The sequence below is a fragment of the Pleurodeles waltl genome, chromosome 2_1 (genome assembly GCF_031143425.1).
Source record: "Pleurodeles waltl isolate 20211129_DDA chromosome 2_1, aPleWal1.hap1.20221129, whole genome shotgun sequence".
Lineage (NCBI taxonomy): Eukaryota > Metazoa > Chordata > Amphibia > Caudata > Salamandridae > Pleurodeles > Pleurodeles waltl.
In genome coordinates this window covers 87,688,623-87,700,637 of record NC_090438.1, presented here as the reverse complement: position 1 = coordinate 87,700,637, position 12,015 = coordinate 87,688,623, and the positions used below count along the sequence as shown (strand labels likewise).

Sequence of the window (12,015 nt, the reverse complement as noted above, 5' to 3'; positions counted from 1 at the left end):
TTCCAAATTTCTTTGCTGAAATGTTGGCAGCCAATCAGATCTCAGCAGAAGATCTCCCTGGATCCCCGACCCTGTTTATACAAAGTTATTTTCCCTTTAATATTTTGAAAACTACTGAATGGATTTACACCAATTAAAAAAGGGTGATCTGCGGACCAAAAGCTACTTTTTTGGTGTAATTCCATCCAGCGGCTCGGACTGCAGGCTTGTCTAAAGAGTCTATAGGTATTAACATGGGAAACACACTTTTTCTGCCCCCCCACCCCTTTTCTCAGCCTGCACTTGACAGATTAAGCTTTCGCTTATTTCATGTACATCCGTTTAGTAGTTTATGAGAAATTAAAGAAAATCCAAATTTGTATATCTGAGGTTGCGAATGAATCGCGAATATTTGTGAATTTTTGCAAATGCACGCATGAATAGAAGTGCTGTAATTGGCTGACCACAACCTCAACAGAAAGTTGCAGCAATCATTATATGTTACGAGAGAGGGTCCCTGGGGCTGAAAATGGAAAATGAAAAATAGCATAAGGGGTCAGGGTGGAGGTACCCTGACCTCAGGAGTGTGATATAGGGGTATTTGAGGGCCAAACTATGGGTTTAAAATGATTTTTCTTCAACCATGCAAGATATTCACCCACACCATGCACAGCTTTTTTCCTAATTTTTTTTACTGCAAATATTACATTGATATTATCAGTGATGTCATCAAAGATGTCATGAGTACTGTAATTTGTGGGGTAATTAGCAGTGCATGGAGAGGGCGGGAGTTATAGTTACTTTAGGGTACGTGTTATAGTTACTTAAAAGAACTCCAACTATAACTGCTGAATTTCTATGGCTTTGTATGAGTAAAGTCAGAACCTAACTATAACATCCCTGTAACCTTTATTTTTTCAGTGAATTTCTATGTTTTTTTAATGTAAAGCAATTTTAATCACTATATGTTATTCGTCACAAGGCCTGGCTTGCAGTCAGGCCTTGCAGCCAAGTCCTTATAACCACCCAACCCCATGCCATGCACGTCCTTTGACCGTGGGCAGCGCAGGTTGGCCACATGGCCTGTCTCTGTCAGTGGATCTGTGAGTGGGTGCATGAGTGTTAGAGTGGGTCTGAAAGTCAGTGTGCGAGTCTGAGTGGGTGTATAAGTGTCTGATTGGGTGCGTGAGTGGGCGCATGAGTCTCTGAGTGCATGTATGAGTGAAAGAATTAATGTATGAATGAGTCTGTTGTTTTTTCTTCCAAATTTTTCCATATGCGCAAAAATTTGCGAATTCCTCAAAATTTCCTTTATGTACTTTTAATACAAATAATGTGAACTTCCTCTAGAAGCCTACTTGTGCAGTACTTTAGCCATTATATTGCTGTTATACTTGCCTGGAGTTTTCATTGTATGGCACCTGTTGCATGTCTCCCCTTTGTTTGTGTGACTTTAAGTGGATACTGATTTTTTGGAGTGTGGTTCTTGGCGCCTCCTAAACGTGTCCCAGAGCGATGCTCTCTGCTTATGAATGGCACACGCTCTGCCTTCAGAGCAGCCCCTATATCACAGGACTAACCCGGTACCTTTTGAAAGGCCAGGCAGATGGCACTGGACAGGCTACTAAGGACTCCTAAATGTAGCACTGCAAGTGGGCCAATGGGCTGGTTGCAAATGTATCAGTTATGTTCAAAATACAGTTGTTCTCACCATGCAAAATGGCTTGTTATCCGCCTTCCTAAAAGCACGGTGCACAGAATTATTCTCAGAATTATCCTCCCCACTTGTGGAAATGCTTCCGTGTATGGTGCTGAACTTTGAGACCTGACTGTGATAGATTTTTCCAAAGGACATGTATGAGAGATGCATAATCTGACAGTATGTTTACCAAGTTAGACAAAGTGAATTGACATGTATGCCTTCTGTAAGCCAAGTAATACCTGAATGTAAATACAGGTGACCGGCTGGTCCCTCCATGAAATGGGCCATCAAGGGTAACAAACGATGGAAGGAGTGGGCAAAGGAGTATTTACAGGGCCGGTGTGGGAACCCAATGCAGCCCTGGCAATTTTGTCGGACCAGCCCCCGGGTCAGGGAGTGGGGGGTTTGAGTGGGGGGTTGGTGCAAGTGGGAGATTTCTGGCGCTTTTGTAACTGGAGGCCGTTATTTCAGCACCTCTGCAAAACCGGCCCCCAGTCACAAAACCGGCCCCCACCCTTCTAGTCTCCTGGGAAAACGCACGATGCCCGCTATGGCCAGTCCGGCCCTGAGTATTTATGTAAGTACCCGCCTTGAGGCAGCTCACACTGTCCTTGGTTTTGGAAGACAGGAGGACAGACAGTGATTCAAAGAGCCGCTATCTGATGCTCATTGCGGGTCAATGGATTCAAAAGGTCTGGTAAACGCCCTGCAGTCAACTTCCTAGACACTGCCTGACTTCATATCAGCTCCCCCTGACTCCTCACACAACCTTCCCACTTTCTTCATCCATTGAAGCTTCACCATTTCTGAGACTGGCTCCATCACAGCTCATCGCTATGTCTATTTGAAGCCAGGTTCACCCATGATTGAAAGCAACTCTTTTATAATTCAGTAACCTTGCTGTGCACTTAGAAGCATATTTAGAAAGAAGTGGCACAACAAAGCGCAGCAAGCAAAGTACCTGCACTGCATCGTGTCACCTGGAGAGACAAGAGCTGCAGCACATCTTCAAATAAATATTGCTGTTAAGCTCTCTCCCTGCACTGGAGCACTTTGGGCTGACAAGCGCTAACATAAGCACCCTAGCGCCACAGTGCAAGGATGTCTGCAGTGTGGTCAGGATAGTTTTTGTGAAGGAAGGTCTACTATCCCATTTCATCTTCGTATGTGCCCTGCACAATGCAGCACTCGTGCAAATAGGAAATAATAAGAAGAAACAAAGATATTTGTCCTTGTTGCGCCATCCTCAGACTGGTGCGCCATTTTGGCGCTAACCCATATCGATATGTCTTTGCAAATATGGGTTTGCACTAAAATCCATGGGCGGGTGCCCAAAACGGCCAGGCATCACCCATGGAATGCCTGTCCGATGCAAAGTAACATGACAAAGACATGCAAATCAACATTTGTGTCACTTTGTAAATGCCAAAAGAACGAGTTACTTACCTTCGGTAACGACTTTTCTGGTGGATACATTAGCTACCTGTGGATTCCTCACCTAATGAATACTCCCATGGCGCCAGCATTCGACGGAAATCTTCTTACTAGTCTCTGCACGTCGACGAGGACGTCACTCTAGCCCACGCGACGCCGTCTGACGTCATACAGGCAATAAGAGGTCCTCGACGACGTGCGGACGTCAGTACCAATCATTTTTTACGTGCATGAGAACAACCAGGCAATGCAATGAAAGAGCAAGGCAACATCCCATTATATTGTAAAAATACACAACATTGCATGAATAACTGTAAATCTTTTATATATATATATATATAACTCTCTCTTTTTAAAATATATACACACATCAAGTATATACACAAAGATATATACATATATACATATATATAAATATATTATATACAACATCTATTGCACCCTCAAAGACCAAGAGGAGCGCACTCAAGGATTACTTGGTAAGACCAGAAAGGCAACGGAGAGGCGGGTGGGACCGTGAGGAATCCACAGGTAGCTAATGTATCCACCAGAAAAGTCGTTACCGAAGGTAAGTAACTCGTTCTTCTGATGGATACAACTACCTGTGGATTCCTCACCTAATGAATAGAGTCCCAAAGCAGTACCACGCCCGGCAGTGGGTGCCTAAATGGTCAAACCAAGAAATCCTGCAGCACTGACCGTGCAAAATGGCCGTCTCTTCTAACCTCAGAATCCAAACAGTAATGTTTTGCAAAAGTGTGAAGGGACGACCAAGTTGCGGCCTTGCAGATGTCGACCACAGGAACACCCCTGGCCAAGGCCGAAGTGGCCGACTTAGCTCTGGTGGAATGAGCTCTAATGCCCTCAGGAGGATCCTTCTTTGCCAAAGAGTAATAGATTTTAATGCAAAGAACAACCCACCTGGATAGTGTTCTCTTGTGGACTGCCTTTCCTCTCCTCTTGCCCACGTATCCAATAAACAGCTGATCCTCCAGCCTGAAATCCTTTGTTCTATCAATAAAGAAGCTCAACGCTCTCTTTGGGTCCAGACGGTGCAGTCTTTCTTCCTCTTTGGAAGGATGAGGCGGAGGATAGAACGTGGACAAAGTAATTGCCTGAGCCAAATGGAAGGGTGAAACAACCTTCGGGAGGAAAGCAGCCTTGGTCCTCAACACCACCTTATCCCCATAAAAAGTTGTATAAGGGGGCTTTACTGATAAGGCCTGCAACTCACTCACTCTCCTTGCTGATGTTATAGCTATCAGGAAGACTGTTTTTAAAACCAAATACCTTAAGGGGCAAGAATGCATAGGTTCAAAAGGGGACCCCATAAGGAAAGTCAGGACCAAGGACAAATCCCATTGCGGCATAACGAATGGCTTTGGAGGATATTTATTTAGAAGACCTTTCAGGAATCTGATAACAATAGGGGATTTAAATAAAGATGGTTGGTCTGGAAGACATATGAAGGCTGACAAGGCCGATAAATAACCCTTAATGGTAGCCACTGCACAACCTTTCTGCGCTAGAGACAGAGCAAAAGACAAAACGTCCGATAGATGAGCATGCAAAGGATCAATCTGCCTCTCTCCACACCACGCAACAAATTTAGACCATCTATTAGCGTAGATAGATTTAGTGGAGTGTCGCCTGGCCGCAAATATAACATCCACTACATCAGGCGGGAGAGAGAAGGAACTCCGGTTGCCCCGTTCAATCTCCAGGCATGTAGGTGCAGACTGTGGAGGTTGGGGTGTAGAACCTGCCCCTGCGACTGCGAGAGGAGGTCTGCCCTGAAAGGGAGACGGAGCGGAGGGCACATTGAGAGTTGGAGAAGGTCGGAGTACCATAACCTCCTTGGCCAATCCGGAGCTATTAGGATGACTAGAGCCCGGTCCTGGCGAATCTTCCTCAATACTCGAGGAATCAAGGGTATGGGAGGAAACGCGTAAAGCAACTGGCCGCACCAGGTTATTTGAAACGCGTCCCCCAACGCTCCCTGCATCGGATACTGGAGGCTGCAGAATAACGGACAATGCGCGTTCTCTCGAGTGGCAAACAGATCTACCCGAGGAAACCCCCACCTCTGGAAGATTAAACGGACTTGATCTGGATGGAGACGCCACTCGTGGTCTGCCGAGAATTGGCGACTGAGACTGTCCGCACGCACGTTCAAGACTCCGGCCAGATGGTTTGCTATCAAGCAAATCTGATGGTCCTTTGCCCAGGACCATAGTCGAAGAGCTTCTCTGCAGAGAAGGTACGACCCCACTCCTCCCTGCTTGTTTATGTACCACATCGTGGTATTATTGTCCGTTAGGACCTGTACCGACTGACCACGAAGGGAAGGGAGGAAGGCCTTGAGAGCCAGACGTACAGCCCGTAACTCTAACAGATTGATGTGAAACATCTGTTCCTCTGGAGACCAAAGACCTTTGATCTCCAGATCCCCCAGATGAGCTCCCCACCCTAGAGTGGAAGCATCCGTTATGACTGTGGCCACTGGTGGCGACTGCTGGAACGGCTTTCCTTGTGAAAGATTGTTGCTTGCAATCCACCACTTCAAATCCACAGCAGCATCTCTGGAGATCTTGACAGTACTCTCTAGATCCCCTTTGTGTTGAGACCACTGCCTTCGGAGGCACCACTGAAGAGCCCTCATGTGCCAGCGAGCATGCGTGACCAACAGAATGCAGGAGGCAAACAGACCGAGCAGACGAAGGACCTTGAGGACTGGAACTACCGCTCCATTTCGAAACATTGGAACCAAATCCTGAATATCTTGAATCCGCTGAGGCGGAGGAAAGGCCCGACCCAATGTTGTATCCAGTACTGCCCCTATGAACAGGAGGCGCTGAGAGGGCTCTAGGTGAGATTTGGGCTCGTTCACCGAAAAACCCAGGTCGAACAACAACTGGGTTGTTGACTGCAGATGATGCGACACAAGCTCCGGGGACTTGGCTTTGATCAACCAGTCGTCCAAGTAAGGGAATACTGCTATCCCCTTCCTTCTGAGTTCTGCCGCAACCACCGACATCACCTTCGTGAAGACTCGAGGTGCTGAAGTAAGACCAAACGGAAGGACCGCAAACTGATAGTGTTGCGATCCCACCACAAACCGGAGATACTTCCTGTGTGACTTGAGTATCGGGATATGAAAGTAAGCATCCTGCAAGTCGACAGACACCATCCAGTCTTCCTTGTTCAACGCCAAAAGCACCTGTGCTAGGGTCAGCATCTTGAATTTTTCCTGCTTGAGGAACCAATTCAAGATCCTCAGGTCCAGAATTGGTCTCAAACGACCATCCTTCTTGGGAATCAGGAAATACCTTGAGTAACATCCTCGACCCCTTTCCTGCTCTGGGACCAACTCCACTGCGCCCTTGGAAAGGAGGGCTTGTACCTCCTGTTCTAGCAACAGGAGGTGTTCTTCTGAACAATAAGAAGGGCGGGGCGGGATGAGGGGCGGGAACTCCCGAAAGGGAAGGGTGTAGCCTTTTCCCACAATACTGAGAACCCAAGTGTCCGTTGTAACAGTCTTCCATTTGGTGAGAAAATGCTGTAATCTTCCCCCTACAGGAGAGGAGTGAGTGGGAAATGGTGGAAGCCTAAGGCTGCTTCCCCTGCTGCACCCCGCCAGAGGATGAGGAAGAGGCAGAGTGCTGCTGAGAGGCTCCTCTGGTGCGGACCCTACCTCTCCCCCTGAAAGATCTATAGGGATGGGAAGAGGCAGGTTGCTGATATCTTCCCCGAAAGGAAGAGGAGGAAGAGCCACGCCCAAATCCACGAAACCTCCTGAAAAATCTGGAAGAGGCCGTGGAAGAAGGAGCTTGGAGCCCTAACGACTTAGCCGTGGCCCTGCTTTCCTTAAAACGTTCCAAGGCCGAATCAGCCTTGGCTCCAAACAGTTTGTCCCCATCAAACGGGAGATCCAACAATGTGGACTGTACATCTGCAGAAAAGCCCGAGTGGCCTGTCTCCTTGCCACCACAGTTGTGCCCATTGCTCTGGCTACCGAGTCGGTGGTATCCAGTCCCGTCTGAATAATCTGGGTCGCAGCAGCCTGGGCATTTGAGACAAGATCCAAAAGACCCTGGGGAAGCTCTGTAAACGATGAGGAAATGTCATCCATCAGAGCATGAATATACCTCCCCAGGATACAGGTTGCATTGGTGGCTTTTAACGCCAGACTGCAGGACGAAAAAAATTTCTTCGACTGCGCCTCTAGCTTCTTTGAATCTTTGTCCCCAGGCACCGTCGGGAAAGAACCAGGCGCTGACTTGGATGAACAGGAGGCCTGCACCACCAAGCTCTCCGGCGTAGGGTGCCTAGATAGAAACCCAGGGTCAGTCGGAGCCGCCCAATACCTCCTGGCCACGGCTCTGTGAACTGCTGGGGAAGATGCCGGCCTCTTCAACACCTCTATCACCGGATCCAGCAGAGCGTCATTAAATGGCAACAGAGGCTCCGCCGCAGCTGAGGCCGGATGTAGCACCTCTGTTAAAAGGTTTTGTTTAGCCTCCACCACTGGCAAAGGCAGGTCCAAAAAACTAGCTGCCTTCCGTACCACTGCATGAAAGGAAGCAGCCTCCTCAGTATATTCCCCCGGGGACGAAAGATCCCACTCAGGGGAAGTGTCCAGCCCACTGGCGACTCCAGTCCACGCAGCCCATCACCCGAGTCCTCTAGCTCTCCTTCCTCCAGGGCTCGTTGGTACTCCTGCTCTTCTAATACACGGAGAGCACGTCTCCTGGAATGAAGTCGCTGTTCAATACGCGGAGTCGACAATGCCTCCGCCGAAGTCGAAGATCGGCGCCGATCTTCAGAAGCCACCGACGCCGCGTCCGGCGCCACAGGTAACTTCGGCGCCGACAAAAGAGCAGCTGAAGCAGATGGACCCACCGGAGTCACAGGCCGAAATCCCGACTTCGACGTCGACGGGATGGAAATCCCCGGGGCCAATCCTTCTGAAGCCACCGGAGCGGCCACCGGCACCGACACTGGCGCCGAGCCCACGTTCCCAAAAGGGAGAAAGGGCATAAAGGGTGCCGGCCGAAGAGGCGCAGGATCACCCAAAGAAAAGGCCAAAGGCCCAGCCGGAGCACCCCCTGGAGCCATCTGTTGGAAGATGGCATACATCGCATTCAAGAATGCGGAACTATCGGCTCCAGGGGTGGGAAAAGCCGGATACTGAGGTGCCTGTCTCGGAGGCGACCCCGACGCCGGCCTCGGCGTCTGCGCCGGAGAAAACACCTGAGGCTCCAATACCTCAATCACCGACGCCTGTCCAGGTGAAGTCGGAGACGCCGGAGAGGGCAACGGCGTCGAAGGATGCGGCGTAACCGTGGGACTGATCTCCCATGTCCTTCGGCGCCGATCCGAAGACCTGGAACGAGTCTCCTTCGAATGACGCCGAGATTCTCTACGGCGCCGGGAGTCTCGATGACGCCGATGTCTTGGAGAAGAAGACTTCTTGTGATGCTTCTCCTTCGATTTAGCCATAAACAGCTTCGCCTCACGTTCCTTGAGGGCCTTTGGATTCATGTGCTGGCATGAATCACAAGTCGAGACGTTGTGGTCGGAGCTCAAACACCAAAGGCAATCGGAATGAGGATCCGTCACCGACATCTTGCCTCCACACTCACGACAAGGCTTAAATCCAGACTTTCTCTGCGACATTATTACCACAGCGAAAGACTACGCAGCAAAAATACACTGTAACCAAAAAAGTAACAGTTGCTCCCTCGAAGATAACCGTTTCGAATGCACGGAAAAAAGGGAACTGACGTCCGCACGTCGTCGAGGACCTCTTATTGCCTGTATGACGTCAGACGGCGTCGCGTGGGCTAGAGTGACGTCCTCGTCGACGTGCAGAGACTAGTAAGAAGATTTCCGTCGAATGCTGGCGCCATGGGAGTATTCATTAGGTGAGGAATCCACAGGTAGTTGTATCCATCAGAAAGGATTTTCCATCGGGGCTGCATCAAAAACGTGATGGAAGGCGCAAAATCTTTGTAAATCTGGGCCTTAGCTTCTCTTGGGGCAGTTTTTACTGACGAATGACTGTCCCTGAGTCTATTTTGATTTTGGTGGATAATCTTAATGCAATATTTTACTTTTTAAACTAAACTTGGGTGGAGCTTGATGTTCTTTATTTCTTGGAAGTGTTCGATTGTTTGAGTTGGGCATCTCACCCTCTAGATTATAGGCCTGCTTCAAGGACGATGTTAGCAAACGTGGGCCAAGGGATACCCAGAGGGAAACCTGCTCACCACTGCAAGGCCCGTTGAGAAAGGCTTACAGATACGTTTGTAAATGGATAAAAAAGAAATTATGTTTTTGTTTACAAACTCTCAAGGCTATTCAGACCTTGATATTCCCAATCTCTACTCCCTGGGTGGAGTTTACACCTGCACAAGATTGTTTGTGGGGTAATATAAAGTGCAAGCAAATGGATTTTAAATTGACAGGTCCCTTTTGAGATTGTCTAGCAGCTGTAAGTCCTGATACGGGCACTCATGAAAATACATTATGAGTTCAATTGACTTTGTGCATCGGACTTTTCAATTTTCAAGTCCAATCTGTTACAAATGAATCATGCTGTACAAATTCCCAATCTTGCATCTAGAATGCTCTCCTCATAGAAGACATACCTGAAGGTGACAGCGTAGTTTGTGGTCGGCCAGCCAATGACAAATGAATGATCAGTGCTCACTCTCTTGTTCGTGATTTGGTGGAGACAGGAACCAATCCACACCTCACAGAGGCGGACCCGTTTCTTCAACTTCAAGCTGCTCGAGGACCTGTGGTGTAAAATTAAAAGCTATGCTTAGAGAGGTTTGAATCCTCCTTTATCACTCCCTTAAAATGGCCCAAAGACTATAGTGCCAGGCAACTCTTGGTCCTAGTGGGCTCAACACAAGAAACAAGACATGTTTTGGTCATTTGTCAATTCACTGGCAACTCTTTCATATGGCTGATGATTTCCTTCAGATATAGGAAAGGGGAAGGTTGTCAGCCCACCTCTCCACAGGTAGGTAGGCGTGGAGTTAAAAATAGTAAATCTTAACATATCTATGTATAATTAAGTCCAGAATGTTTTGGTAGGCGCTATTTTGGCTATGATATTTTTGTACCACTTTTTTTGCTTGATATTTTGAAATACAGTGCTAAGAACAATCAGAAACCAGCCTCTTACAATTGTGGCAAGATGTTCTTTAGCACGTTAGCACCCTCTTTAGCATGGGGAGACTGATTCAACCATTGACAATGCTTAGAGCATTGGAACTATTTTTGTTTGCCTACATTCTAGGTTTCAGGGAAGGTACATGATGCAGTCAATAGTAATGTATTTTTGAAATGCTGTGAGGCTTCGGAGGTGGGCATTAATCGCCTTATTGCTGGGATGGTGGTTGGTATTAAAAGCTATTAATTGCCCTTCAACATTGTGCACCCCCAATTTTTTCTCATGCACATAGGGGGTCATTACGACCCCAGCGGTTGGTGTAATAGAGGCGGTAGTACCGCCAACAGGCTGGCGGTACATACTGACACTATTATGACACTGTCAAGTTAACACACTGACCACCACGGAGGTAACGACCGCCGTCACTAGACCGCCCATGGCATTTTGACCCCGCTCACCGCCATGGTTTCCGTGGTTTCTGTACCGCCACGAAAACCATGGTGGTAGGCACTATCAGTGATTCCCTGGCACTGATCGGGGTCTCCTCCGCCCCCCTCACCTTCCTCCTCCCGACCCCCCCCACATGTACACACATAAACGCACATACATACACACCCATACACACACGCATACCCACATTCACTCACTCATGCACACATTCATACACATGCGCAGCAACACTCACTAACATACATCCAGGCACACACGCAATCACATAACACAACATGCACCATTCATGCACACATGCATTACACACACATGCACACATTCAAACACAGTCACACCCACACCCACACACGCACACAACATCCCCAACCCCACCCCACTCTCCTGTCAAAGAACCCGACAAGCAGGGGGTACTCTGGCAGGAGACAGGTCATGGCACTGCTGCCAGCAGCAACGTCCGCCAGCAAAACACCGGCAGGCCGTATTATGGCTCATGATGCGGTCGGCGGCATTCTGCTGGTGTGGCGCTGCTGCTGGCAGCAGCGCCACCTTACTGCTGTCCGCCGCCATTCCACCAGCCTTCTGGCGGAATTACGGCTTCGGTCATAATTTGGTGGACGGTCGGTAGCCACGGCGACGGTATATTGGCATCCGTCGCCGTGGCGTTAGGCAGCATTTGCCGCCAATGTTATAATGAGGACCATAATGTTTAGACAAATAATGTTTTGGCATCACTTGATAGCATTTGAACAGCACTGCTTTGGTTAATCCTCCCATGCTTTTAGTATGAAAATGGTTTGCCAATATCTCTTGTCAATACTTCATCCAAAATAAATCACAAAAATACTGGCAGGAGACTGACTTGAGCAGAAAATCCTGCTCTCCGCAAGATTTATTCTGTTCATAATGGACTACTGAAGATTAAAATTATGCAAAATCGTGTAATAGGAAATTTTGAGAAGGACTGGAGTGCAGCCCTAGCAATCACAAGTGGCTGAGAATAAATGAATTATTCCATCTATTAACAGGTAAGTTCAGACGTGAGTCCCATGCTCACTGTGGCATAGGAATCAAGCGGCACCCTACTGAAGAGGCCCAAGCAGGCTGAAACTGGTCTACTGTTGTTTGTTCTCTTCTGAAGGGGGCCTCGTCCGGCAGTTAGGGATGGACTGTTCCCAAGTAAGAAGTTATTTCTGAATTTGACATGAAATTGGCAACTTCTCTTTAATACTGAAAACCCTTCAAGGTGTTTTTTAAGATCGACACT

General features: G+C 48.1%; 1 protein-coding gene across 2 annotated transcripts in view; it reads right to left on the bottom strand.

Moving 5' to 3' along the window:
• The window catches only part of LOC138261443 (rho GTPase-activating protein 20-like), a 306,296-nt gene that overhangs the window by 118,038 nt on the left and 176,243 nt on the right, over nt 1-12,015 (bottom strand). Inside the window, exon 4 of one of the 2 annotated variants that reach the window (XM_069210394.1) lies at nt 9,769-9,918. In XM_069210394.1, the coding sequence (XP_069066495.1) occupies nt 9,769-9,918 (150 nt within the window). Of the gene's footprint in view, nt 1-9,768; nt 9,919-12,015 lie in introns of those variants that run through there. The other variant, XM_069210402.1, reaches the window with a different exon arrangement.